Source organism: Macroventuria anomochaeta (genome assembly GCF_010093625.1).
Source record: "Macroventuria anomochaeta strain CBS 525.71 unplaced genomic scaffold BU25scaffold_3, whole genome shotgun sequence".
Classification (NCBI taxonomy): Eukaryota; Fungi; Ascomycota; class Dothideomycetes; order Pleosporales; family Didymellaceae; genus Macroventuria; species Macroventuria anomochaeta.
In genome coordinates, this window is record NW_022985364.1 from 141,451 (window position 1) to 168,331 (window position 26,881).

Consider the following 26,881-nt stretch of genomic DNA (forward strand, 5'->3'; position numbering starts at 1 on the left):
TATCGCGCTAGAGGGAACAGGGCAGGTACGTGTGGTTTACCTTGCTGACTGATATGTAGAAGCCGAGGTGCGAGATGTGCAACGTCAGAACGAACAGACGAGCTGATATGGATATGCCTCTCGGCGTATACAAGGACAGTGACAGAACACGCTACTCGTGTAAATTCAATGGAACGCCTCCCAATGCTCATCTCTCCATCATGCACTAAGATGTCGTGATATGCAACGCTAATAAGCAAAACACAAACCATAGAACCTAACACCACTCCACTGTAGGGTATCTCAACACCATCACCTCATTGCAATCTCACAACTCCATGACTTCCTCTTGCACCTTCTCCACTGCTGGTGCTGCTTGCCCAAACACCTCCTTGATTTCATGGGAATCCATAGTGCCGACAAACGCGCGCTTCACGAACGTAAACCACTCCTTCGACGCCTTGCGATGCTTCTTCCCCTTCTTGTGTTTCTTGTGCTTCTTGCCCTCTGCTTCGAGCTCATCTTCGTCTATCTCCTCTACATCAACCTTGAACTCGTCGACGTCCTCTTCTTCGTAGTCAGCGACGTCCGCAGCCTTCGCGCCGCTGCCTCCAATTTTCCTTGCATACTCAACCCACCTTCTCACGGTGAGGTCAGGGAACTTCTTGTCCTTTGTATCATACTCGACTTCGTACACGAACTCTTTCGGATGCGGCTCAGGTCGTGGATGTTTTCCATTGTGCTTTCCGTGCTTGCCCTCTTTCCAGCCCTTGCCTTCGATTTCGCCGTTTTCGCTGACTTGAAGACCAAAGATTGTACGAGGAGCTAGATCGTTCTTGGAGGTAGGTTCACCATCGACGTCGAATTGGTGGCGTTGGGGATCGAAAAAGTCATTGTTGATGCGCGTCAAGTTGGCGAAGTACTGAGTGTAGCGAGTCCAGGTGAAGACCTGAGGGGAGTACGCAGGACCAGGTGGGGCAGATTTGGAGGGTCCTTCCGGAATCTTGAAGCGGAACTTCTTCGAGTGCTTAGAAATTCTTTCCTGGTTCTTCTGCTTCTCTTTCCTCCTGACCAGGGCACCAATTTCCCTTTTGTACCCATCATCATCTGAAAAGTCGTGCTTGAAAAAGGGTTGCTGATCGCCCGGAAACTCAGCAGGAGTCTTACCAGGAGTGCCGTGAACGTGGAGGTGCTCAAGACCGGTGATGTTGTACTCGATGATGCGGAGGGTGGGGTAGTAGTTCGGGACTACGCTTGGCGAGACGAGCGATGCGCTGTAGCGTTGTGCGTACTTTCCCCCGATCTTCTCGAGGTACTTCTTCTTCGCGCTCTTTCCAACGTTCTTGTGTTCTCTTGAGCTAGAGATTTTGGACATCAGCCACTCCCAGACAGAGCTGTCGTCTTCTTCCTCTTCGTCCCAAATACCCGACTTTGTTCGCGACTTGCAATTCGAATCCGTGAGAGGCGATGGGAGTCGTGCCCAGAAGTCCCGGAGGCTAAGCAGATAGTCAGAAGCTGATGCCACCGTGACTTCGCCATCTTCAAGCAGCCTAATCTCGCTATCGACGCCCTTAGCCCGAATCTGAGCAGCCATGTCGCCCTTCTTTGTTTGGTCGTCGATTTGCGCGAAATCCTGAAGCATGAAGTGATCGATGTTCATGTGTCCGTAAAGAGACCCTACAATCACGTCTCGGTACTGCTGCACCCAGAGGGCGTACTTCTGCCAGCACGTCTCGTCCCAGCTCTCCTTGCCGTCGACTCGCGCAGGTGGGACGTGACCCATGAGGATGGCTTTTACGCCGCGTTCGCGCATGATCTTAAGCTGAATGCGCAGCCATTCCATGTGTTCGTAGCCCGGTTCGTGCTTGTTCGCGCAGCCGTCGACGCCGGGGTTGGAGGTGAAGAAGTAGCTGTGGTTGTGTTAGCAACTCTCCTCTCCATCTGCCTCGATTGTCCTTACATCGTGTTCAAGCTTATTACAGCCAGCTTCTCTGGAATGACCTCGACCGAGAACCAGCCTCCCTGCTGAAACTGATGCCTTTGCGCTTCTGGGATGAAGCTGCGCCAGATGTCCAGGTACTTCATTGTCCACTTGTTTGGTCCCTGGAGGAAGATATTGTGCGGCATGATGTCGTTGTTGCCAAATGTTGGCACGATGGGGATCACATAGTCGTTGACTCCTCTGCGGTCCTTATCAGACACGCCAAATACCTCTCTGAACTTTTCAACCAGGAACTCATTCTGCCTGATGATCTGCTTCTGCGTACGCGCATGATTCTCATCATTGTCGTGTCGCGCCGAGTCGCCCGTCCAGATTACAAAGTCGATATCGTCCTTGACATTGTCCTTAATCCAACTAAACGTCTCATTGACTAGCGAAAACGGTGAATCGCATCCTGACGTCTCTGCGCCGTAGATGCCTGCCGGTCCTTGATGTCGGTGACATGCTGCCTCAGCTGTGGTGCTCGAATACGTCTTGTAAAACGGGTCAGGGTGGAAGTCTGCAACATGTCGTCAGCCGCCAGTCTTCACTGCGCGCCCCAATAAAATCCCACAAACCCACCTGTGATGTGCAAAAACCGGCCTGTGAGCTTTCGCCCGCTCTGCGCTGCCCTGGCGTCACTCGACCCAGTCTCGCCCAGCGCGACTGCAGTTGCAGCGCTAGGGGCGGCCATGGAGGCACCTCCCCAAACGAGCAGGCCGCATACAAGCGCGTCGCGAGGCCGTATCATCTTGATATCGATCTGTTAGGGATGTGGACACACGAGCATCTGGGAAGCGGAAGATTGTATATTGACTTGGAACCACGTCTAGCACCCTGATGGTTCGAAAGCACGGCGCATCAGAGCTCGTGGCCCCCGAATCATTTGAGGCTCGTGCCGCGGTCTATCTCTGCTATTGGACGTCATTTTCGCAGCGTCTTTTTGCACTAAGCGCGCCTGACCGCTACCACAGCTCAACGTGCTTCCCCCGCGTAAGGCCGACTGCATATTGGACTCGTGTGACTTCTGCCTGGATGTGTATTGACGATGGAAAGTAAGACTTGGCGTATCAATGATCACCAAGCAGATCATATGGAAGAGTAAGATATTGTGTGTGACTCTGAATTGTCTCTAGGCAGCTATGCCACCACTGGGTTGTAAATGCACAATCTCGCGAAGAATATCGGCGCTATTGACAGTCGTGCCCCTGCCATGAAGCGATAGGACGATGCACGTGTCCATGCCAAATATCGTAAATGCTCATGCAACACCCCACCATGTTTTGTTCCTTGTGATGCGCCTTCTTCAGAACCTATGTAAAACACCATATCGAGCACGCTCGTAGCGGCTCATGCAATAAAAACAAAGTCAGACGCTGCTCGAGAAAAATGCCTCGAGTAGTCCAACAACCGAACACCTACGCTATGCCCAAGAATCAAGATTGTTTGCCGCCATACAATCGAAAACGCCGTACAAATAGTCTTCATGCTGAACGCCGAAGCGTGCCATCTCTCCAAATATGTTACGATTCTGTCTTCTGTCCGTTGCTCTGCTGCGGGGTTGCAGACTGCTTGCCGTTCATTTCGGAGCTGCGCATCTTACTGTACATCCCCTTGACCTGTGGGACGGTAACGCCAGTCCGTGGCCAATGGTTGTTAACCGTGTAGTTCCTGCAAAATAATGTCAATGACTGGACCAACTGTACGTGGTTACTGTTCAACTTACCACAAGCGCTCTTCGAGCTCGGCGTTGTCACGGGTCTCTGCACGGATGAAGTTGCCGATGGCAATCAACTCAGTCTTGAGGACCTTGATCATGATCTCCTTCTGTGGGTAATTCTTCGCTGTTGCCTTCTTGAGACGGTTGAGATTGTCGCGCACCGGTCTCATCTTACGCTCCACGAAATCTTCCGGACTCTTCTCCTTGCTCGTCTTAGGAGTCAAGTCGACGCTGCGGTTATGATTCTGGCTCTGGCTAGGCGCACGAGGTCGCTCCTCCGACGGACGGGGCCGGTCATCTCTAGATCGCTGTCGTTCCAGGTCGCCACTGATCTTTCGTCTAAACTCCGGTGTATCAGTGCGTTCAGGGTGTTCTGAGCGTCTGTCAACACTACCCCGGTCATCGCGGTTGCGATGTGCATCTGATGGTCGGTACTGGTCACTATGCCTAGGCTTATCGTGCTGTCGGTGATCAGTACGACCCTCTGGGCGTCGACTCTCGCTGTTGCTATGTGTGCGCTGAATCGGGCGACTGATATCACGCGACACAACTTTTCTGCCATGACCGGGAGGTGCTGGACTAGCAGAAACGCTCGATGCCTTGTCGGTTCTGCGGGCAGCGTTCAGGTGATGCTTCTTGTTGTTGCGGTGATGGTTCTCCATCAGACGCTTTGCGTTAGGGTCAGCACCAGTCTTGTCCTTGAGGACGGTAAGAAGATAGTTGGCCCGGCGGACCAAGTGCACCGCACCAGGAGACTTTGCATTTTTCTCCTCACCCTTGGTGCGTTCTTCCTTCTTGTCGACGCGGTGTTCCTCCAGGAAGAACTTGTCAGTCAGTCCGAGTTCCGGATCGTCGCGGATTTGCACCCAGGCACCGTAACCATGGCGGGAAATTCCCACGCTGAGCATGCCGTCCTCTCGCGCGCCCCAAGGACAAGAGTAGCTCGCAGGCTTGATAGCGTCTGCAATGCGGAAGTTGTGCCAATCTTGCACAGCCTCGACTGCCTCTTTGAGGATGCGCATTTCGACGGGCCGATCGATGATAGTCTCAGCGTTCAGCTTCTTTACGCCATTGAAGTCGAAGAGTACAGCCTTCTTGTCCTTTTTGGTAATGGCGCGATTCTCGTCAACCTCCAGTTTCTTGAGCCTTGCTTGTTCCTGTTTGACAAGATCTTGGCTGGTAGTGATGACGGTGTTGAGCGTGCTGCTGACAACGTTCATGTCCCGGCCGATCAGCTTCGCAGCCTTGAGCATCTCATCGGCACGCTCCTCCAATGAACCGTATCGTTCGTAGGCACGGATCAAGTTTCGTGTTTCTTTGGTGTTGAGCGGACGCTTCGGATCACGCTTAACGTTGTCGTCTTCTGACGGTTCATCATCGTCGACGTCGACATCCCGGGAGGCCTCCATAGCGCGCTTCTTTGCGGCCCGTTGCTCCCGTGCACTCGCCGCAGCCGCCTTACGTTTGCGAGGAGCACTTTCATCGAGGAGCTTCTGGGTCTGCTCGTCATCTTTCCGCTGCTGTATCTCAGCCTTAACAACCTCGAGCTCTTCTTTGGGAATGATGTCGTCCCACTCCAGGTCGATCTTGACGTCAGTGTACTCGAAGTTCTTAAGGAACTCTGCACCACCATCAGAGGTTAGACCTGCGGCTTGCTCGGTCTTATGCTCTTCGGCGTTCTCCAGAACAGAGTCGATATCGAGCTCTTCAAGCTTCTTCTGGTTGCCTGACTGTTCAAACATCTTCTGACCACGACGTTTCAAAATGTTGTTGATGTCGTCGGCAGAGTTTGGTTCGGCGACAACGCGACTCATCTTGTCGTTGAGCTCCTTCTGCTGGCGATCTGTGACACCACGTTGAATGGTGATGAACTCCAGCATACGCTTGTTGCGAGCTCGCTCCAGAATCTCCTCCTCGATGGTGTCCTTCGAGACGAGACGGTAGACACTGACGGGCTTCTGCTGACCAATACGATGAGCTCGAGCCATGGCCTGCAAATCGGCCTGAGGATTCCAGTCCGAGTCAAAGAGAACGACTGTGTCAGCAGTCATCAAGTTGATACCCAAGCCACCAGCACGAGTCGACAAAAGGAAGCAGTAATCATCACTGCCAGGAGCGTTAAAGTGATCGATGGCAATCTTCCTCTCGCTTGCCGGAACAGTACCATCCAGACGCTGGTATGTGTAGTTGCGAAGTTTGAGGTAATCTGTTAGGATGTCCAGCATATGAACCATCTGACTGAAGATTAGGACACGGTGACCATCTCTCTTGAGCTTGGTCAACAGTTGATCAAGCAACATCATCTTTCCGCTGGTGGTGATGAGTGCCTTCAAAGTCTCGTCCTTAGTGGCATCGCCCTTTATGAACTTAGCCTCGGCGTTGGGGAAGAGCAATGCATGGTTGCTGGCTTTCTTCAACTCCATGACGATGTTCAGTAAAGACTGCTTCTGACCGGAACCGCCTTCGTTGAGAGCCTCGTAGTTACGAGTGAGGATGTTCTTGTAGTACTCAAGCTGGATGTCGGACAACTCAACGCGAAGAATCTTCTCCGACTTTGGTGGCAGATCGTTTTCGACCTTCTCTTTTGTGCGGCGGATCATGTACGGTTGGATCGCCTCGCTGAGCTCGGCAAGCTTGTGGCTGGCATCTTCAGACGCAAGATCGACCTCCTCATCAACAGTGATCTTGCCTGGCATGAGGAAGTCCATCAGCGCAGACAGTTCTCCTAACGTGTTCTGAATAGGAGTGCCAGTGATGAGTAGTCGACTTGGTGCGCTGAAGCCTCGAAGCTTTTCATACAGCTGAGACTCGCGGTTCTTCAACCGATGCGCTTCGTCAACAGCAAGGAACTGCCACTTGATGCTTGACAGAAACTGCCAGTCAGCAAGGACGTATTCGTATGTTGTCAACAACACGTTGAACTTGATCTTCCTAGGATTGCCATCAACGAGAAGTTCCTTGTCTCGGATGATGCTTCGAGCGTCTTCCCTGCCAGTGTAGATGACATAGTTGATGTCAGGTGTCCAGTTGTTGAAGGTGTCCGCCCAGGCCGGCATGGTTGAGAGAGGCACAACGCAGATGAAAGGTCCATCCTGGCCACGATCGTGTCGCAGCCAGTTCATGAACGAGACAGTCTGCACAGTTTTGCCAAGACCCATCTCATCAGCCAAGATGACATTGGTCCCTCTACACCAGTTGTGCGCAAGGAAGTTCACGCCTTGCAGCTGGAAAGGTCTCAGTCGGCCAAACTTTATGTAGTCCGGCTGCTCGTCGAGCTTCACGAACTTCCGCCGTGTCTTCATGTTCGACTCGCTCAAGTCTGAGGATGGACGATTCGAAGAGCGATCGAGAAAACGGTCGATCTCGGTCTGTGAGAGGCGACTGACAAGAGAAGCAGGCTCCCATGTGCAGAATTCGTAAGTCAAACCCTTCCCTAGCACAACGTTAGATCTGCTTGAGCCATGGCAGCAAGTATGGGAGACTTACATTTGACGTAGTACTCTGTCTCGCCTTCGCCGTCTTGTGAGTCGATGACACGCTCGACAACTTGGAAGTCAAGCTGGCTTTGACGTTCAGTCTCACGGGCGACCATGTGTTGCTCGTACTCCTCGGGCTCTTGCTTTCTCTTGTAGGTAGCGTACATGTCGGCCATGACGGGACCTTTGAAGTAGTTGTCCAGCTTTCGAAAGCCTTTATATGAAGCTGCTGTTCGGTAGTCTTCCCACGTGGAGTGGTAGTGTGCCTTGTCTTGCCATTTGATCAAGTACTCGAAGTCCTTCTTCTGGGCATATGAAGGGTCAACTTCTGTGCCCTCTAGTGGCCGGTGGTCGAGCACCTTGTCGATGATGGGACCGGTCTCTTCAGGCACGTTGGCCCAGTAGGCGGGTGTAGTCTCATCTTCAGACTCTAAGAAGGAATCTTCGTCCTCTTCTTCATTGTAGTTGGTAGCTTGTGCGGTGCGCCGTGAAGAGAAGCGGACCTCCGCTTGTGATGGGGGCAGCGATCCTTGGGCCACAAGCAGTTGCCGTTGGCGGTCCTTCTTGCTGGGCATGCTGCGACGAGGGCCAACGTAGCCATCAGAGTCAGAGTCAGAGTCGGCTGACCGGAAGACTGGTGTAGCTTGCTTTGACGCTATGACGATGGATCAGTACGACTCGAGGTGAAAACTGATGGAGTAACACACCTTTGCGCGAGGCTGTGCGCTGTCGTTTACGAGGCACGTCAGAGCCAGAATCATCATCCTCATCGCTGCTATCGACCTAGAACTGGTGAGCATCATCTCCTGTGGCCCTCTTGGGGTAGCTTACCACTCGACGGTGAGGCCTGGCGCGACCCTGGGTTACAGTTAGCTCATGATCACAGAGGTGGGTGATGCCACGTACGCTGCGACGCAGGCCATAAAGCTCGGGGTTCTGTGTGATGTAGTCGTCCCCTTCTGGGCTGGCCTTCCGTTTCGACGGTCTACTGGACTCTTGGGACACTGAGCTGCGGGCATCATCACTCTCTGCCTGCTCCGGCGGCGGTGATTCAGAATCATAATCGCCGTCCGCCTCGCCCTCAGCATCCACATCATCAGAAGATTCCGAGTCCTGGGCCATCTCTACGTCTTCGTCATCGTCTTCGCCTGGTGCGTCGGCGTCAGAGGCTGGCTCTGCTACGACGTCCTCGTTGGTGTTGGACATATCGCTGTCACTGTGGGATGCCAGACCGTTCGTCGCCGTTGTGTCAGCCGCGTACGGTGAGCCGTGGCCGTTCGTGAGTGGGAGGGAGACTACATGGCCCTGCGAAGTGGGCATCATGATGGACGTAGCTGTGAGAGATGGTCAGCGTAACATCTCGAGATGCGCATAGGTCCAGCGGGCGAGAGCGGGTGCGTTGGATAGGGCGGAACTACGCGACTCAAACGGACCAGAAAGCAGCCAGGGACCGAGGGAAGGACTTCTTCAATGGAGGTCTGATGGAATGGGTCGATAGTCGATGGACGAGTGATGGAGGACAGGCAGCTGAGCGGTGTAGCTCTATTGGTGGGCGGAGAGTGTAGAATGGGCGATAGAGGACGCGCTGAAGCGATCGAAGCGTTGTACTCGTCTGTACTAGGTGTCTTGGGCGTGTTGCTAGATGCACCGACATGGATTCGTGATGGATTGATGGACTTGAGCGAGGCCGGCGACGCGCGAAAAAAGGGCGCGTCCAGGAGTGCGGGACTGGCAGACAAAAAAAACCAAAGGGACGGGTACTCACAGTCCATAACGAAGCTGCCCTCAGGCTGGGTGGCCGGGGTGGGCACTTGGTGTGAGTGAGGTATGGGGTAGTGTGCGAGGAATCGGGATGTTCAAGTTCGGCCTTCAGGGCTTGGGGGACGAACTGCAGGCGCGGCCCACCGCCAGACCCGCGGCCACCAATCAGCGTCGACCAGAGTCGCTGACAACAGCCTCGTCGATTGTTCGTCGCGCAACGTCACAGGAAGAAAGCCCTGCGAATCTCTCTCTACGGTTCCTCTTGCGCCTCCACCACTCTTGCACCTGTTGCAGCGTCGTTGTCTGCACTTAGCCCCTGGCGTTTGTTTGGCGTGCAGCGCGTACCCGGTCCTCTGCTCGATACCTCGTCTCTCGCTGGCACACTCGAAGGCCAAAATTCACCCCGCCACCACCGCTTTTCGACATTCTTTGAAGCCGCGTCCAGACGCCGTCAACCACCACCACCATGTCGGACAAGCTCACCCGGTATGTTGAACCGCTCAGTACGAGTACGCGTATTTTGATTGACATATGACAGTATCGCCATTATCAACTCGGACAAGGTACCCCGCGCTGTCCCCCCCCTCCACACACAAATTTTTTGGCAGGGCTAACGTGAGGATGTTCGTGATGACAGTGCAAGCCGAAGGTGAGTGCGAGAAACGCCCCACTTCTAGTCCGTGCACTAACAAGTAGCAGAAATGCAGGCAAGAATGCAAGAAGTCGTGTCCCGTAGTCCGCACGGGCAAGCTGTGCATCGAAGTCACCCCCGAGTCCAAGATCGCCTTCATCTCTGAGCGCCTATGCATTGGTTGCGGTATCTGCCCGAAGAAATGCCCCTTCGACGCCATCAACATCATCAACTTGCCCACCAACCTCGAGACCCAGGTCACCCACCGATACTCGGCGAACAGCTTCAAGCTGCACAGGCTGCCTATGCCCCGTCCTGGACAGGTGCTGGGTCTCGTTGGAACAAACGGTATTGGCAAGAGTACTGCCCTCAAGATTCTCAGTGGCAAGCTCAAGCCCAACTTGGGACGCTACGACAACCCACCTGACTGGGAGGAAATCCTCAAATACTTCCGTGGATCTGAGCTGCAGAGTAAGCACACTGAGGCGTTGTGCTGAGTCTGTTGTACTAACAGCCTGCAGACTACTTTACCAAGATCCTCGAAGATAATCTCAAGGCCGTCGTCAAGCCCCAGTATGTCGACCAGATCCCCAAGGCCATCAAGGGCCCCGAGAGGGCTGTTGGAAAGCTCATTGGCGCACGCGCACAGATGGATAACCTTGACGACATGATCGACGAGCTCGAGCTCAGGCACATCTTTGACCGTGAGGTCAACCTGCTCTCTGGTGGAGAACTTCAGCGTTTCGCCATTGCCCTTGTCTGCGTGCAGAAGGCCGACGTTTACATGTTCGACGAGCCTTCCTCTTTCTTGGATGTCAAGCAACGTCTTGCCGCCGCCCGCAAGATCCGGAGCTTGCTCCGCCCTGACGACTACGTTATCTGTGTCGAGCACGATTTGTCCGTTCTCGACTACCTTTCCGACTTCATTTGCGTTCTTTACGGAAAGCCCGCCGTTTACGGTGTTGTCACACTCCCAGCATCCGTCCGTGAAGGCATCAACATCTTCCTGGACGGTAACATCCCGACTGAGAACCTGCGTTTCCGTGAGGAGTCGCTGCAATTCCGCATTGGCGAGGCTAGTGACGAGTTCATGGTCGACCACGCCCACGACTACAGCTACCCGAAGATGTCCAGGACACAGGGTAACTTCAAGCTGGACATCGAGACTGGACAGTTCAACGACTCCGAGATCATCGTCATGATGGGTGAGAACGGTACTGGAAAGACTACCTTCTGTAAGATGCTTGCTGGTGCCCTGCAGCCAGACGGCACAACCAAGGTCCCCAAGATGAGCATCTCCATGAAGCCTCAGACCATCACACCCAAGTTCCAGGGCACCGTCCGCCAGTTGTTCTTCAAGAAGATCAAGGCTGCTTTCCTGAGCCCTCAGTTCCAGACTGATGTCTACAAGCCGCTGAAGATGGACGACTTCATTGACCAGGAAGTCCAGAACCTGTCTGGTGGTGAATTGCAGCGTGTCGCTATTGTCCTTGCTCTGGGTCTTCCCGCCGATATCTACCTGATTGACGAGCCCAGTGCTTACCTCGACTCCGAGCAGCGTATCATCGCTGCTCGTGTCATCAAGCGATTCATCATGCACGCCAAGAAGACCGCTTTCGTTGTCGAGCACGATTTCGTCATGGCCACCTACCTTGCCGATCGTGTTATTGTCTTCGACGGTCAGCCTGCCGTTCACGCCCGCGCTCGCGCACCTGAGTCTCTCCTCTCTGGTTGCAACTCTTTCTTGAAGAACCTGGACGTCACTTTCCGTCGTGACCCCAACTCTTACCGCCCGCGTATCAACAAGTACAACTCTCAGCTCGACCAGGAGCAGAAGTTGAGTGGAAACTACTTCTTCTTGGAAGATGATGCTTGAAGTTGTTCATGACCAAAAGTACGATGCCCCTCCCCAGCGCCGCCCTAACGGGCATGCAGCGCTCGGAGGCACCAAAAGGGGAAACAAAAAGCGAGGTCTGAGGGCGCACTCAAGCTCCCTGGATGAGGACATTGAGTGTGATGAGGACGATGCAGAGGATGAAAGATCGTGATGGCGGTCGACCTCCTGCGCTGTTTGATCCAATCAAGTCAAGCAAACACAGTCAGACAGCCCGGGTCAAGCTAGGTGACCGCCATCGACCCTAGACAGACACGAAGATACATGTGAGAGAGAAGGCCGTTCACGAGCCTGGTGGATGTAGATAGTAACCATACCCTGAGAAATGATTCAAATGCCCCACACATGTCTGTTCTTATCACAAAAGTGAACACCAATCAACTGTTCAGCCACTTCAGAACCAAGCCCAACTCCTCCTTCATACTCTCCTCCACCTTCCCCGGTCCCATAACCTCTCCAACCCTGAACTCCACCCTCCCCCTCAACTCTTCCAACGGACTCAACAACGCCTCCATCTCCTCCCTCACACTCCATTCATGGTTCCAGCTGACTCTCCGTATCGATACGATCACCGTCTTTAGCTCTTTCGCCTCATCTCTCAGCAGCTTAATCTGGTCGTCCAACCAGTGCGCAGACATTTGCTTGATCGTAATCGAACCCACAGCCGGGGAGGTGCCGCTAGCTCTCATCGTCCCCGGCAGGAGCAAGAGCTCAACTTTCTTTATCTTTCGGACTATATGTAGGGAGCTTTCGGAGATTTTGTTGCTCCGGTTGTTGAAGCTTTGCGCTACGAAGCGGAATGTGCAACGACTGAAGTAGTATGTTGATAGTTCTTGGAGAATTTTGCGGTTCGCCAGGATGAGGCTTAACGGTGGTCCGGTTAGGTCTATTGCTGCGATGGGTGATAGACTTTTGTAAGGGTAGCTACGCGGTTCAGGAAGGCAGAGGTGGTCGTATATTGCGTAACGGAGTTCAATCGGTAGGCGGAAGAAGGGTGAGGTTGTAGCCATTTTGGTTGAAGTCATTGGACTCGGTTGTGATACTGAACAATGATGTATGCTGAAGCAAGTGATTTCTTCGCTGTTGGGATGGTCGCAGTCAACCACAGACAGCTTTGCACGCTGATTTAGGCCGGCGATGGATTCGGAAGCTCTTGATATATGTTTGATTGTTTTGTGATGTTCTATCGACCTGTCTGCACAGAGCGTGGTGTTGCAGTTGGACCCGAGGACTCCGAGTGGGGCAACGGCATGACGTGCATGAACCAGCCAGTCGGTGTCCCAGCCTCAAGGATGCAGCAGATCCAAATGATCATTGATCTCCGTATCCGCAACTCCTATGGTACAGATTGGGCACTCAACGAGCGTCTTCTTCTCAACAAGTAATTGGCCATCGTCCGTGTCGGCTCGCGGCCGTTTTTGGCCTGCGCTGGAGCTCACTATAGCGTCCTTGATTATCGCACTCCGCGAGGTTTCATCCTCTTCGTCCAGCGCAATGGGCTTATCAGAGGTTTTACCCTCAGTATTACTGTCCTTTCTCTTTGATGTTGTGATCCACTTGTCGAGCTTGTTCTTCTGGCGTCCTGCTCTCTCCTTACTGCTCATATTCTGGAGCTGCTTCTTGGTAAGCTCAGGCTCACTAATCTTTGCGTACGTCCCTCCACATTCAGCTTCGTGTCTCGCCCACCAAGTGTCACCTTTGCCAGGTGCTCGGTTCATGCTACGCTTCACCTGGCCAAAGAACGGTGGCTGGGTCTTGCATCGGCCGTGGCACTGCCAGACATGGGTTCGATAGCTGTCTACCTCGTCGTGGAACGTGTGGTAGATGGTAACCTCGTAGTTGCCGTGGTTATTGATAGCGTCAGCCAGCAATTGAAACCCTACACCATGACCTGTGCCATCGTCACCCCTCGAATGTTTCCACGACGTCGTGATAAAGAAGTAGGCGTGTATAGCCTCGTGCAGTAGCGTGTTGATCGTGTCAGAACGTGGACGGTACTGCAACAAAGGAGTGCTCAGCTTCAGACGGATGCGTGTGAACTTGTTGGTCGACGGATCCTTCGAAAGTTCACAGATGCCAGCACATCTAGATTTAGAGTTAGCATACGTTTCGCACGTGAATCTGGATGCACGTGGGACGGCCCGGCTGTCAATCTGAGACCATGCTCCAGAAATGTTCCGGTGAGACAGTCACAGATGGCAACCCAGCGCAACACATGGAAGCAACGCTTACAGGGTCAGTCGTGGCGACCAGATCACCTCGACTCGTGGCAACAGAAGGTTCCCGAAATACAGCTTATCGTAGTACCCGAACAGCTCAAAGACATCGACGAACGGCTCTCCGTCGTTAGTGATGGCGTCAATAGCATGCAGTGCATCTTGTTGCTCCGTCGACAGTGGATCTAGGGTTGCAATTGCCTGCAGCGCGGCGTCCTCATCCGTGATGGGCATTGGAACACTGGGCGACAAAAGAGGCACGTTTCATGCGGGCGTATCGATATCGTTCCGGAACACGAGCCGGTAGGGCAGAGTGGACAGGCATTGGCTGTCAAGCATGTGGCCTCGTGGCTAGGGAATGGGGATCTGGCAGGTCGGTCCGCCTTCTTAGGGCCTTAGCTGCTGCGGAATGACTGCTTGATGTCCAAACCGTTCACGCTCAAGGCACCGCCCGTGATTTGTACCTGGAACCCCCTTGCAGTGCGCTTTATTGCAACCCATCCCTTTTGCCGTGATTTCCCTGATGTGCACTGTCCGCTGCCGTGAGGAATTTTGAACACGTCGAAGGCACGCAGAGAGAATAGCGATTGTCCACGACGCACACTGTTGTTATGACGCACGCAGCACGCCTGTCCCACATGCACGCAGCGCCGCCCACAAACAGCACGAGCACACAGCAAACACCCAGCCCTCACGCCCGCCCTAACACCACTGCGACGAAACCCTCACGTGCGCGCTTCATTCACCACACGCATGCGCGCGCTCGCAGCAGAGCCTGAACGAAATGGCGGCCGTCGACACTCCACGGTCCGTTGATCTCGTGCGCACCGCCTCGCAGACTTCGACGCACTCCAACCCCAGAAACCGCAGCATACAACGCGTACGGCCAAGCAAGCGAGCCTCAAATGCGTCTATGAGCCGCAGCCGTAGCAGGCACCCTTCTCCACCCGAGGACACCAAGAGTCTGACCTCATTCCCCTCGCTATCACCGAGTCCAGATGCATCCCCAGTACAGTCGCGCATCAACGGCTGGTTTCGCGCTTCCAGTGGTGTGGCAGACGAGATTGTCAAAAATGACGAGAGCAACATTGTAGCGTCGCCAGATACTGTAAAGGCTGTGCCGCCACTTGATGCTGCAAAGAGCCCTCTTCCAGCGGCAACGGTGAGGAAGGTTACCAAGTCGACACAGCAGATTGTGGGAAGCTTGATGGGCGCACCCTCAGCCAGAGACCGCTCCGCACTCTTCGACGACACACCGGCCGAACCCTCGAAAGTGCCTGGCAACTTGCACTTCTCCACCGACCAGAACATCCGAGATATCATCGACCAGGCCGGCGCCGTTGCCCTTGTCAGGCAGTTGGCCGGCGATCTAGCACAGCGAGATGCCCAAATCACTGCTTTACGACGAAGAGCCGAGGAGCGGGAGAGGATATTGAAGAAGATGCTCCAGGAATGCGAGGTCTCGAACATGGACATCGAAACCCGACTTCGCGATCTCGAGAAGACCAGAGAACAATCGAACGAAATTACAAAACAGCGAACAAGGGGTGACAGTGCGCTCTCTGGTCTGCATCCAGATGACCCTATGGAAGACAGACTAGCACGGGCTATGGAGGACGAAGTCGCACAACACCCTGACGCTCTAGGCATCGACACTGTAGGCTCAGCACCACGGGCTGACGTGGCCTCGATCTACTCAACTGCTTCAGACGCACCACGCGACACAGGGCGACCCGGCTGGAAGAGCTACATTTGGAATGGCACAAGCAGAAAGAGCAGCAGAGCTCCCTCGGTTGCAAGCATGGTCGATAGAGACGCGTCGAGTCTGTCAGGGCAAACAAGGTCACGGGCGAACAGTGGAGCCAGGGCACCTCGAAAGGCTCTCGTAAACGATCTTTTCGTACCTCCCGGTTCAGCTAAAGGAGGCAATGCGGTCCCCGCTCTGCGCCGCTTACAGAGTCACGACCAGTGCGGTGAAGGTTCGAGTCGTCGATCCTCCTCAGTATCTCTCGCAAGCTGGGCGTTGAAGATGGTTGCTGGGAATAACCAAGCGAGCAACACCAAGGCTAGCACAGTCAGAGGCCGCAAGCGCACAGATTCAGACGCTGCAGATCGTACACCTTCTGTGGTGTCGACACGAACCACTCAGTCTGCTAAATCGTCTCTGGCGAATGTCCAGAAGCGAAACCTTGGCCCCAACGGAACTATCAAAAGTATTGCTGGCGACACGCCAAAAATTGGTTCCAGCATTGCAAGCCCACAGCCTTCTCGCGGCATGAGCAACCTTGGACCAGTTGAAATGGACCGTATATTGCCTGAGGACTCAAGACCACCGACATTGGTCCAGCATCACAACCGATTCGTTGGAAGCAGCGAATACCTGACCGATCGATTTGGATTCATTTACGATCAGCGTCGAAAGAAGAGACAAAGCGAGGCCGCAGCTGCTTTGACCCAACACAAGCGAAACAATAAGGTAGAGTCTCTTGGAGGTGGCAGATCTGTTGTCAACCTCATGGGGCTTGACGAAGAAAACGAGGACCCTGCTTCAGCAGCGAGCGGCGACCCTTCACGACCCTCCAGTTCAGGCTCGGATGATCTGAGCAACAAACCCGTATCTAAGTCGTGGGTTGACTACCTCAAGCTTGCGACACAGCCAACTGAGCTCTTGTCCCACACGCCATCCGCAGCACCTATCACGACTGTAACCGTGGAGGCTGCCGAAGCTGAATTGTCCAACCCAAAGAGTCAGATCACAATGACTAAGCGCGGGTCTCTGCCATCGTCGAGCACGAACCCAGAGCCTGCACCAACTCGTGTCTTTTCGAACCATGCCGAGCTCTCTGTTGTCACACCTTCGACACCCACAACGCCGATCAGCCCCTACCCACCCTCTCAAACCGACCCTGTGAAGTCGCTGCTAGACCAGATGAGTGAGCTCCACGATAACATCCAGAAGGAGCGAACGCAAATCTGGAATGAGTTTCACAAGAAGGCCCGGGCACAACAAAAGCGTGAGGGCGATGCCGCTGCCGACAGCGGCTCGAAGGCTATGCCTGAGACCCTCCTCACTGACGGGGAGATCATTGGCATTGCCAGCTTAGGCAACAAAGGCAAGGTTGGCCGCGCCAAATGGCAAGAGTTTCGTCGCCTCGTTCTGGGTGGCATACCTGTCAGCTACCGAGCTAAGATCTGGGCTGAGTGCAGCGGTGCCTCCAGCTTGCGCATACCAGGCTACTATGAAGACTTGGTTAACAACGGCGAAACCGATCCCTCGATTGCAACACAGATCGAGATGGATATCACGCGTACGCTCACCGACAACATATTCTTCCGCACGGGACCTGGCGTGCAAAAGCTGAACGAAGTCCTGCTTGCATACTCACGTCGCAATCCAGAGGTTGGGTACTGCCAGGGCATGAACCTCATTACTGCTTGCCTCCTGCTCATCATGCCTACCGCTGAGGACGCATTCTGGGTTCTGGCCACAATGATCGAAAACATTCTGCCCCAGAACTACTACGATCAGAATTTGCTCACTTCTCGCGCCGATCAGACAGTTCTACGCTCATATGTTGTCGAGTTGCTGCCAAAGCTGTCTGCCCACCTCGACGAGCTAGAGATCGAGCTTGAAGCGTTGACCTTTCAATGGTTCCTGTCTGTCTTCACAGATTGTCTTTCGGCCGAGGCGTTGTTCCGCGTTTGGGACGTTGTTCTGTGCATGCACGATGGTTCGACTTTCCTCTTCCAGATCGCTCTTGCCCTGCTCAAGCTGAATGAGAAGGCGCTCCTGCAGTGCGACACCCCAGCAGGTGTCTACCACTACATCAACCACCAGATGACGAACCACGCTATCTCTATCGATGGCTTGATACAAGCTTCTGATGCCCTAGGTCGTTTCGTCAAGCGTAAGGATGTTGAAGAGAGGCGTGCACGGGCCGTGGCGCATGAACAAGAGCTCATGAGGCAGCGTGAGGAGGCACGACTCGAGCGTGCCAGGAAGAGGGCTAGCAAGGCCTCTGTCACTACCGAAGAGCCAGTGTCGCCTGTGACGCAAGAGGACACGAAGTCGATATCTGCCAGTCTCGATGCAGAGCTGTCGATGCAGACGAGTCCCATGCGTACACCTTTGTCTGGCCATAGTCAGCGCAGCGAAGAAGAAGAAGATGCAGAACGACTGAACCGCGAGCTCGAACTCGCTGAACGCACGCCGATGCCTATGGAGGAGGAGTTCTCGTGGCGAGCGTAGTAGAGTGTTGGGTACAGCATCATAACTTTTTGAGCATACACTTTCCTTTGTCAACCACATTGCATCGATTGGCGCTATATACTTTATTGTCTTGGGTCGCGTAGCATACATATACCCCTTTCCTTCCTTTCTATGCCGCATGCTGCATACCCTTTTGGGCCTTCGATACCCTCACTTTTCGTTTTGTGTCGATAGACTCTGACTCATCCTACAGTTAGGTAGCTTTGTTGCATAATACATATCAACGCAATTCGTTGGGTAGCTCACATTGACACTGTTGTTGGGTGTCTTCTACATCTTCAAGCCCTAACGCCATGGATACTGGAAAGCCTTCTGGAGACGCATCAGCTACAGCTGATCAGCATATACTGTACTAGGCCAAAAGTTTGTTCGCTTAGCGGACTTCCTTACCAAAAGTCACCTCTTTCACCTTAAGATATCTACCTTTCTAAATAACACAGAGCTATAAAGTTATACTTTTTGGAAAAAAAAATAGTAAAAGAATATATTCTAGAAGTCTTAAATCTTTATCTTATTTCTAAGACTTGAGAGAGTAGAGAAGATAGCAAAGATAGATTCTCTAAGAAAAAAGGAAGATTAAGCGGGGTTCATTACTAGTTTCTCTTTACCCCTCATCTAATTTTATACAAACTTAAGATTAATTGCTAAAACCTAAGAGTGTTAGAAACAGATATTCACTTCTATAATTCTTTATCTTATATTATTCAAATAAGCAGAGGCTGTTATATTTATTATAGAATATGGTCAATTTTGGTGGGGTGAAGCCGTCGCAAACAGACTTTTGGCACCCGACTGTAATACCATCCAGCCCCGTGCCCAAAATTTCAGGACTACGTTTACCAGCAGTCGCCGTGGCACAGTTCTGTACGCTTGCTACGCCTTCGCCCAGGAAATGAGTCTCAACCCATTCAATGCTCATTCATGTTTTCCACAATTAGTTTACCTGACTCCGAAGGTCGACCCAGCGATGTATTTAAGGCTCCGTTGTACGTCTGGGGTGATCAAAACTCTCACCAGCAGATTCGCTGCGAGGGACGCTGGCTTTGGGTGCCGACTACATTGTACTCGTTTCTACTACGTCTTCAATCGAATCGCCAATATCGGGTACTGTGGGCGGATGCAGTATCAATAAGCAGAATGTGCAGGAGAAAACGAAACAAGTCAGCATCATGGGTCATATCTTCTAACAAGCCACGTGCTCCCTCTTCTGCCTGAGACCGACGGAATCCGACTTTTCCCTTTGATACGCGCTTCAATTTCTTACAAGCGCTCAGAGCGACATCGAAAAATGCGAACGAATCCTTCGAGACGGGAGCGCTGACGGCATCAATTTCGTGGACCCGGTTCTGGAGATTGGAGAAGGACCGTTCCATTGTATCAAAGAATTGCTGAGCCTTGAATGGTTCCATGGACTGTGGATAGTCGCTGTCTAAGAAAGGACTGTTCATCTACGGCCGAGAAGAAATCCCTAAAGAGGTGCTTCTGAGATTCGTCACCATGTTCAGCGTCTTCGCACCCAACGTCTGCCGTCGATACAATGCGTTGAGCGAGGTTCAACAGGCATACAATATGATAACAGCTTACACGTTGTCCCATATCAATTTGATGGTCGATCCAGAAGTGGCTGTAGTACGAAATGTGCCGAAGGCCAGGCTGGACCTTTCCTTTATGCACATATTGAATAGGATACGAGACGGCGGTTGTAGAGCAACGCTTGCGATAGACTATATCTAAGCATTTCTCGGACATCCTAAAGCAGTGGTCAATTGCAACACTCTCGTCAGGATTGATTACACGGTTCCGGCCAGAAAGGCATTCCAAGCCTTCACCGAATACTGCCTGAACAACGACGGCCTGAAACTACTCTCTTGTTGTGTCTACCACGAAGACAAGGAACTCAACCCGGCATGGGAACCTTCCTGGGTTCCGAGATGGGACATACCGAAGCCGTACGTGGAGCTTGGTAGAGCCTTAGGTTCGGCCTCCTATCACGCAGGGACGCGAACTCACGACGAGCGCACCTTACAGAATCCGTATCGCAGTGCGCGAACTAAACATGTTCGTTACAAGATTTATCGTTGGGAGTGTCAAATCAAGTTTTCAGGCATGTCACAATAAGCTATGCGAAAGCGGTTCATTCCCCAGAACTTGGGACATCTTACAAGCGGCAGTCGCAGCAGAGATGAACACTGTGCCGGATTGCGAGTTCATGGTCAAGCTCTTGACAGGTGGACATATGGGTCAGTGGTCTTCCATGTCTACGCTAGCGCTCTTCCAAGTGTGCTCCTCATGTCCAGTGGTTCCACCGGAAATGGTACCTTCCACTCAAGATTCCGTCTTCATGATATGGTTGGACGAGCATGTACGCGAAAATGCTCAAAATTCTGCAGAAGCAGAAGCTTCTTTATCACCAGCGTTGGGTACTTCGGCTTGGGTCCACATATTATGCAAGATGGCGACATCTGCTGTGTGCTGTATGGGGTGCATGTCCCGATGAAATTGCGAGAAGCATCTCGAGGCGAGTTCCGGCTGATCGGCGAGGCTTACATCGAGAGTATCATATTTGAAGCGGAGCCGGATCGGAATGAAGAGCGTGAAGTTGTGCTGATTTGATGCTTCTCAAGGTCCTGTTGCTCGTATCAACAGTCGTGTTCTGGTTGACATGTCAAGCAAAAGTACACTCTGTATTAGTTGGTTTTTTCGACGACCTCAAGCAAGATCAAAGGGACACATTCAGGAGTTACCTTGATGCCAATTTTATTTCAGGTCATTATGCTCTTGTCGTACCAAACTGAATCGCGACTTACCAAACACTTCAAACTATCGTACATCTGCGGCGCTCGGTGATTGTGTTTGTCGTGGAAGGGTGCCGTATCCCTGATCTCAGTCGTTGCCGACAACTCAAATGGCGTTTCTTCATCGTCTGAACCAAATTGGAGTGACTGCCTCAGCCAATGAGCCGTAGTCTAGGACAGACCCTCACTATCCAATGTTTAACCATTGTTTCCCAGTCGATACGCTTGATCCCTCTGATAGTCGCCAAAGCTCGACTTGATGCGCGTTTGCACAAGCATGAAGAAGTCTTCCATTGTGATTCCTCCCTCGACAGTGTATGGGGTCCAGGCTTTGCATCGATAGGACGGATCGAAGGTAAAGTCGCATTCCATCGTGATGGTCTGCGCTGGTGGTTGCGAGATTAGCATCTTCCTCCATATTGCACCCGGCAAGCCTTGCGCAGTCCGGCAGAGCGCTGCAGGATCTCTGCGATTAACGTAGTCTGCCCGGGAGGTAGAGGAGGAACTCTGTCCACTGGCCTGAGTGTTCAGAGGGTGCGCCGAGCGAAACATGTTTTGAAGAATGGGGTTGAACACAACGTCATCGGCGGAGAATCTTGCTCGCTGGAGCTTGGATGGGTGGTTGTAGGGCTTGCCAATATCGATCCAGAAGACTGGCTGCTGTTGGGGCTGGTCCGCGCGAAGTCTTCGTGTGTCTATGACGAGCTTGAAGACAAGTGCTGGGCCATCGCTAGGATCCTCGACATTCGTGCTGAGGAACAGAGCCTGCTGCAACTGCGGAGACCGAGAGATGGCTGCGTTCCAGTGCTGTGAGACACGGAGGCATCGGGCTAGGGCCCAGAAGTCGAGGTGGCTTAGAATGGCTTCTAGTATTTCAGTGGGCAAGGGCCCCAAGGTGGCGCCTCCGACGTTGCTCTCATGGGAGGCAGGTGTACGACCAGCGCCCTCATGCTCCTCCAGCACCGAGTCTAGTACTGCATCGTGGTAACAGTGTCGAAGGTATTGGCAGATAGACTCGACGTAAGCGGCGTGGCGCATCTCAGGGACAGAAAAGAATCATAGACACACACACAGGCGTGTCTACAGAACACAGCACTGCAGAACAGTCACTCATTGATATCGCAATCGAAGTCAACCCCCCAAAAGCAATGCAAAATGGGTTAATACATGACTGCATGTGCCGCCGTTATACCTAGAGAGGCCATTGGTGGGTCTCGGGTCATTTTGCTCCTCGTACGCTGGTCCAAACGTGCGCGTGTTGTTTTCGATCCTCAGTGAGGTTTTGGAAGAGATGAAGATCGAGGAAAGATCGTCGGTGGGGAGGCGTGTATAACGCCAAGATCCCAGCTGACTTAGCAAAATTAGCGTTCCCTCTCCGGTGGTCGTTCTGGCCAATCACCCACGCGCTTGCCCAACTTCACTGCAGTGAGTGCCTGTTCGGGTAATACCCAACTCCACGGCAGCTTCAACACATACACTGTAGTCTTTACGATAAAATGCACCTTTACCAGCACATCGCCCTTGCCTGACACGGGCACACGGGTGGGTAATTACGTCACCTGCGCGGCTTACGCTTTCTGCCGTTTTCCACGACCTACATCATCAACCAAAAATGTCAACGCTCGATACGCTACCACTCGAGATCATTTTCCATATCTTCGATTTCATCTCAAGCCCTCATGATCCAAGCTCATCCGCATCTCATCCACTCAACAGCCTTGCCGCGACAAGCAAGCACTTTGATTCGGCGGTGGAAGAGTACACACGTGCTCTGCTCAAACAACATGCCAACTTCGCACCCCAAAAGAAGTCGAAGATCTACACAAGCCGGAAGAAGTGGTTAGCAGAAACCTGCCAACTCTGCTACAAGAAAAGTAAAAGGCGATCAACGCTTTGGTCCAGTTTGACATGCTGTCTGGCGTGTGATAAGAAATATTTTCCGAAAGTAGTATGTTCAAGAGTACACAGGCATTAAGCCCATTGATTGACGACATGTAGACCATGACCAATGCCATCAAGCAATATGGCCTTTCAAAGCTTGACATATTCACACCAAACCGCCTACATCCCACACTCCCACCTCTGGCACATGGGGAATATCCAGTCATGGGCGGTGTCGCCACCAGTATGCATCACCATCTCAGGTTCATCAGTGATTATTTTACTAACAATTCAGTGATATACGAGCCAGATCTCATCGCGCGACGAGACCACATTCACGGTCAGCTCAGCGCCATGGACAGAGCCGATGCGCATTTGCGCAAACGTGTCAGGCGACATGACACACTGATGGCGCACATGGAAGCTGCTTATTCGACCGCTCGCAAGATATGGTATCGAAGTCCACGATTTCAGAAGGAAGGGGAAGTGAAGTTGGGAAGAGCAAGCATGGAGACACGAGAGAGCCGGGATGAGTTCGTGCGGAAAGGTCTTGCACATGAGCGGGCTGCGATTCGCATGAAAGGTGCCTCAGAGGAGACCGCGATTGAGCTCGATTGACTGGCTTCTTTCACATTGACAGGCGGGCTTTTGCCGGCTCATCGAATGAAGTGTTGAAAGAGATCTCTGAATTAATGGGATTTCTGACTGCTGAACGCCGGTGGCGTGTCACGAGAGGTTCAGCAGCTTTTTGTCAATCTCAACGCTATCTCCAAACTTAGCAAAGACTAATCTCAGACAGCTGATGAACACTGGCCGTAGCCTGCTTAGGGTCGAGTTGCGGAACACAAGCCACTCCCACCAGCTCGTATAACCCGCCTTCGACCGACCTGATGACGGACCTCAACGCATCTTTCTATTGTCCAATAAGCACGTCGTCTAACATACGCGTCTCAGCGCAAAGGAGAGTACTTTCGTTGTTGGATCAGATTCGTTGGCTGCAGGCGTGTCTGAAAACGTCAGTGCGCCAAATTAAGGCCAACTATTGATCGTTTCCATGGCAGCGGTATCTGTGAAATCTCTGCCGGCTTATGGCTCAAGTTCTGGTAATTCAGTTATATTGTCCCGAATAAGGGAGGTAACTTCGTCAAACTTTGATGGAGCGTATCTTGAGTTCTCAGTGTCCGGGTCGTGTGGCATGGAGTAGTACCATGGCACGAATGAGCCCTTCAAGATAGCCCTGTAAACCGTTTGGAGTGCAACAGTGAGCTTTCATGCATACGTCAAGATTTGACAGGTACCTTAGCAGACATGTAATGATGGTTAGGCGATGCTCTTCTGCTAGTTTGAGTTCGAACGTTGGGACTTCGACCTTTATCGTTCCTAGCTTGCCATATAATTTGACTGATGTCGTCAGGATATGCTTGTTACACGTAAGACGAGTAAGTTTGAACGTTTCCCGGCGGGAGTCGTTAACAACAGGTGTGGGTGCTGCCATGAGCTCAGCCCGAGACCAATCCACCGCCCAGAATGCTAAGTTTGGGATCAGAGCACGCTCACGGTTGTAAGCTGCCAGTTAGAGCATGCGTGAACCGGTATACTTCATGAACAGCTGTGTCGCCTGTGCATACACATCCGCGCATGTCAAGGCCTAATCAGGTTGAATCGTGACAGGATCTACCCGACTCAAAAGAGATATTTCAATCAATGCATATATCCCGTCTCGTGGGTCGGATGCATCGATGCGCCGTGTACTTAGAGTCATGTCTTGAATCAGTTCCCATAGGCTTCCCAGTCCAAAGTACGGTTCCTCGATCTCATGATGCCTTGATCTCGCAAGTTATTAAAGATGGGTAGTGTACAAGACCAGCGCAGGAACATCGGCCATGTTGTGAAACCTTCGTGCCTCGTGGTCGATCTTGTTTACGCGAAACCAATCGGAGTCGTGATCAGTCCGCTTCGACAGCGTACGTTCGAAGTATACAGTGAGTGCTGCTTCGTACAGCCTCACGCTTGCGACGAACTCTCTTGCAGAGATGGTCTGATGCCACAGACGATGATCGGATTCAATGATAGCAAGAACTCTTGAGAACCCGGACTCCCGATCACCACGGTCTTTGTATAATCGACGCAAGCAATGCGGATAGCGATAGCTTTCCTGAATCCTGGACGTTGTGAATCACCTCATCGATGATCTTCTTGCCATGAGGGTCGATAAGGCCTAGAGTCTATCCTTCGTAGCCGGATTCGAAGGCGTCGTTTGGACTGGGCCCGCTGATAAGAACGAGTATACCGCATTGCAGCGCCTTACGTCCATAGGCAAAAAAGGATCGAAGGGCCTCGTCGGACTCCTTGGTCGAAAGTCCTAGGTATATTAACGTTTTTGTTGCTTTTAAGTAGATCTTGTCCATCATCTGGACTTGCCAACTCTTCTCTGTGTCATTGGCATGATCCATACACAGAGCATCAACCCATATCGGCGGTTACAACCTTCAATGGCAGCTTCAATGGATCGTTGTAGGCTCACTGATGTCGAATCAACCGCGGATATACGCAAAAACGCTTCAAGCAAGTTTGCTGCTATAGGTATGTATGACCAGTCGTTCAAAAAGATGGCTGACGTAGCAGAAGGATTGCCCCAGACATAGGACAGCGCCTTGTATTTGGGTGCATCCAATAGTGAGACGCACTCAGAATGGCCAGTCAATCCAAGAAAGGAGTCGTTTTCCGTCGGTATGATCTGATCGAGATGCAGTAAGCGTATCTCATTCCGCTCTTGATTTAGAGCAGTGAAGACGTGCATTGAAGGCATTTTATAGACTGTATGCCTGTTTGTTCTGACGCTTACCGAGCTGCATGGTGCCACAGTGCCTTCCTCCCACGCAGAATCTGCATCTCTGCTTCCAACACGTTTTCGATACGTTGATAGTATTTGAATCGACTGCTACTCATCCTGGAGAAGCTGATGTATCAAAAGCTTCTCGTTTGTTCGAACCACCGGTCTGTTTTCACTCTTAGTTTCCCGTGGGTCTCCGCCGGTGCGAACGCGATCTTCCCCACGGTCCCACCAACATTCACATCGCCAACAATAACCCTCATCTTTGCTAGGCGCTTCGATTTCTCTGACCCAGTCTCTGTACTATTACTCTGCCCAGGAGTTCCTGCAAAGTATGTTGAATCTCTAATGAGGCTGCTCGTATAGCCGAGAATTGGAGGTGCGTGACAGAGCCAGCACATAACGAGAGAGAAAACTGCAGCGAAGAACATTACTGCCACCGAGATGACGTAAATGGTTATCCAAGTAACACTGATTGCGTAGACCAATGGTAGGGGAACCTTTGTATGGGACGCGGCGTTCAAGAGTGTGGTCATCCATCGAACTTGCGACATATTTCCACCGAAATTGGATCTGTAAGCCCAGAAGGCTCTCCAAAGTATTGTACAGATGTTCGAAGCGCCTTGTGAAGCTCTCGGTGTCTAGGTTGCCTAGATCCGTCTGTCCTCCATCGAGGGTATCTTCCAGAAAAGCATTGAAGGGATCTTGGATGTACCATTCGACCATGCTGGATTGAGCGCTTCCGTGCTGGATCTCATCTAAGGAGTCTATGAAAGTTTCAAAGAACATTGCTCATATCTGGCCGCATAGCAGTATGTTGTGTTTGGACGGTAGATGCGGCTAGACTCTATGATACTTTGACCTGTCGGTTCGGTCGGGCCAGGTTGCATACGGATCTTATCAACACCACAATCAGGTCGACCGAGATTGCCTCTAGACGAGCATGATGCCTGTAGTTCCACCTATGTAGTATCCGTTGTACAGCTGGTCATGGACAAGAAGTACTTCTGACTTTTTGTACCAAACAGTAGGCGATGATGGTACGTATCAGATCGGTTGGCCATGAGAATGGCGCTGTTGTTTGTTGATGAGACAAAAAGCTTCACGCTTGAGTTCGGTTCGAAGTTTTCCAACTCTGTTTGTCGCTCTGGCTGACGGTGCACGACTTGACGCACGTGTTAAGAGCTCTATCGATGGGAGCCTAAAGTCCACATCATTTGTATTCTCTGCGTATAGTATAGGTAGGTTTGATCTGTCTATTGCGCGTGGCAGATCTCTGACGTTGACTGAGGCTTGGAAAGCTCATAGGAATGTCGAGTAAGAAGAAATAATCTGTGTAGTTATTGCTACTTTGCCGTCCTTACAAAGCACACTATATCTCCTGATCAAGCGCGGCAAGGCTGAAACCGCAAGCCACGACGTAGAGTAAACATGCATGCGCGCC

At 52.2% G+C, this 26,881-nt stretch overlaps 11 protein-coding genes across 11 annotated transcripts; 4 read left to right on the forward strand and 7 right to left on the reverse strand.

The window, feature by feature from the left end:
• Positions 1–307: 307 nt before the first annotated feature.
• Positions 308–2,654, reverse strand: BU25DRAFT_454299 (Endopolyphosphatase; the record flags this gene model as incomplete). The annotated part of the gene is made up of 3 exons (XM_033709859.1): positions 308–1,889; positions 1,940–2,480; positions 2,543–2,654. 3 exons carry the CDS (start codon positions 2,652–2,654, stop codon positions 308–310), a joined length of 2,235 nt encoding a protein of 744 aa, XP_033566109.1.
• Positions 2,655–3,074: 420 nt separating this feature from the next.
• On the reverse strand, positions 3,075–8,992 carry BU25DRAFT_406445 (uncharacterized protein). The gene is made up of 7 exons (XM_033705280.1): positions 8,922–8,992; positions 8,063–8,490; positions 7,988–8,014; positions 7,864–7,939; positions 7,167–7,811; positions 3,687–7,113; positions 3,075–3,631 (listed from the first exon to the last, which is right to left on the reverse strand). The coding sequence occupies exons 1-7, from the start codon at positions 8,926–8,928 to the stop codon at positions 3,484–3,486; spliced, it is 4,758 nt and encodes a 1,585-aa protein (XP_033566110.1). The 5' UTR covers positions 8,929–8,992; the 3' UTR covers positions 3,075–3,483.
• A 932-nt stretch (positions 8,993–9,924) lies between these two features.
• On the forward strand, positions 9,925–11,622 carry BU25DRAFT_136073 (hemin import ATP-binding protein hmuV). The gene is made up of 3 exons (XM_033700556.1): positions 9,925–10,019; positions 10,070–10,121; positions 10,198–11,622. Exon 3 carries the CDS (start codon positions 10,198–10,200, stop codon positions 11,422–11,424), a length of 1,227 nt encoding a protein of 408 aa, XP_033566111.1. The 5' UTR covers positions 9,925–10,019; positions 10,070–10,121; the 3' UTR covers positions 11,425–11,622.
• A 117-nt stretch (positions 11,623–11,739) lies between these two features.
• BU25DRAFT_406447 (uncharacterized protein) lies at positions 11,740–12,620 on the reverse strand. Its single transcript, XM_033705281.1, has one exon. It carries the CDS (start codon positions 12,450–12,452, stop codon positions 11,820–11,822), a length of 633 nt encoding a protein of 210 aa, XP_033566112.1. The 5' UTR covers positions 12,453–12,620; the 3' UTR covers positions 11,740–11,819.
• BU25DRAFT_383337 (uncharacterized protein) lies at positions 12,610–13,892 on the reverse strand (the record flags this gene model as incomplete). The annotated part of the gene is made up of 2 exons (XM_033704274.1): positions 12,610–13,527; positions 13,675–13,892. The coding sequence occupies 2 exons, from the start codon at positions 13,890–13,892 to the stop codon at positions 12,729–12,731; spliced, it is 1,017 nt and encodes a 338-aa protein (XP_033566113.1). The 3' UTR covers positions 12,610–12,728.
• Positions 13,893–14,095: 203 nt separating this feature from the next.
• BU25DRAFT_406448 (TBC-domain-containing protein) lies at positions 14,096–18,350 on the forward strand. The gene has a single exon (XM_033705282.1). It carries the CDS (start codon positions 14,443–14,445, stop codon positions 17,905–17,907), a length of 3,465 nt encoding a protein of 1,154 aa, XP_033566114.1. The 5' UTR covers positions 14,096–14,442; the 3' UTR covers positions 17,908–18,350.
• Positions 18,351–19,984: 1,634 nt separating this feature from the next.
• On the forward strand, positions 19,985–20,822 carry BU25DRAFT_474988 (uncharacterized protein). Its single transcript, XM_033710919.1, has one exon. It carries the CDS (start codon positions 20,050–20,052, stop codon positions 20,539–20,541), a length of 492 nt encoding a protein of 163 aa, XP_033566115.1. The 5' UTR covers positions 19,985–20,049; the 3' UTR covers positions 20,542–20,822.
• BU25DRAFT_487512 (uncharacterized protein) lies at positions 20,760–22,003 on the reverse strand. The gene has a single exon (XM_033711288.1). It carries the CDS (start codon positions 21,759–21,761, stop codon positions 20,922–20,924), a length of 840 nt encoding a protein of 279 aa, XP_033566116.1. The 5' UTR covers positions 21,762–22,003; the 3' UTR covers positions 20,760–20,921.
• Positions 22,004–22,138: 135 nt separating this feature from the next.
• BU25DRAFT_445105 (uncharacterized protein) lies at positions 22,139–23,276 on the forward strand. Its single transcript, XM_033709423.1, has 3 exons — positions 22,139–22,671; positions 22,722–22,848; positions 22,900–23,276. Exons 1-3 carry the CDS (start codon positions 22,336–22,338, stop codon positions 23,220–23,222), a joined length of 786 nt encoding a protein of 261 aa, XP_033566117.1. The 5' UTR covers positions 22,139–22,335; the 3' UTR covers positions 23,223–23,276.
• A 1,574-nt stretch (positions 23,277–24,850) lies between these two features.
• BU25DRAFT_136118 (uncharacterized protein) lies at positions 24,851–25,597 on the reverse strand. The gene has a single exon (XM_033700557.1). It carries the CDS (start codon positions 25,411–25,413, stop codon positions 25,012–25,014), a length of 402 nt encoding a protein of 133 aa, XP_033566118.1. The 5' UTR covers positions 25,414–25,597; the 3' UTR covers positions 24,851–25,011.
• A 202-nt stretch (positions 25,598–25,799) lies between these two features.
• BU25DRAFT_319383 (uncharacterized protein) lies at positions 25,800–26,208 on the reverse strand (the record flags this gene model as incomplete). Its single annotated transcript, XM_033702233.1, has 2 exons — positions 25,800–26,010; positions 26,045–26,208. Coding segments are annotated over 2 exons (375 nt in total), but the record flags the coding sequence as incomplete, so codon positions are not given.
• Positions 26,209–26,881: the final 673 nt, after the last annotated feature.

Bases quoted from the DNA above. Each gene is read 5' to 3' on its own strand.
- BU25DRAFT_406445 (XM_033705280.1), bottom strand. The intron at 7,940-7,987 runs GTAAGCTACCCC...CACCAGTTCTAG, and splicing joins CCAGGCCTCACCGTCGAGTG to GTCGATAGCAGCGATGAGGA. The intron at 3,632-3,686 runs GTAAGTTGAACA...ATTATTTTGCAG, and splicing joins GAGCTCGAAGAGCGCTTGTG to GAACTACACGGTTAACAACC.
- BU25DRAFT_136073 (XM_033700556.1), top strand. From the start codon at position 10,198: ATGGATAACCTTGACGACATGATCGACGAGCTCGAGCTCAGGCACATC.
- BU25DRAFT_406447 (XM_033705281.1), bottom strand. From the start codon at position 12,452: ATGGCTACAACCTCACCCTTCTTCCGCCTACCGATTGAACTCCGTTAC.
- BU25DRAFT_406448 (XM_033705282.1), top strand. From the start codon at position 14,443: ATGGCGGCCGTCGACACTCCACGGTCCGTTGATCTCGTGCGCACCGCC.
- BU25DRAFT_474988 (XM_033710919.1), top strand. From the start codon at position 20,050: ATGCGAAAGCGGTTCATTCCCCAGAACTTGGGACATCTTACAAGCGGC.
- BU25DRAFT_487512 (XM_033711288.1), bottom strand. From the start codon at position 21,761: ATGCGCCACGCCGCTTACGTCGAGTCTATCTGCCAATACCTTCGACAC.
- BU25DRAFT_445105 (XM_033709423.1), top strand. From the start codon at position 22,336: ATGTCAACGCTCGATACGCTACCACTCGAGATCATTTTCCATATCTTC. The intron at 22,672-22,721 runs GTATGTTCAAGA...GACGACATGTAG, and splicing joins AGAAATATTTTCCGAAAGTA to ACCATGACCAATGCCATCAA. The intron at 22,849-22,899 runs GTATGCATCACC...CTAACAATTCAG, and splicing joins CATGGGCGGTGTCGCCACCA to TGATATACGAGCCAGATCTC.
- BU25DRAFT_136118 (XM_033700557.1), bottom strand. From the start codon at position 25,413: ATGCCTTCAATGCACGTCTTCACTGCTCTAAATCAAGAGCGGAATGAG.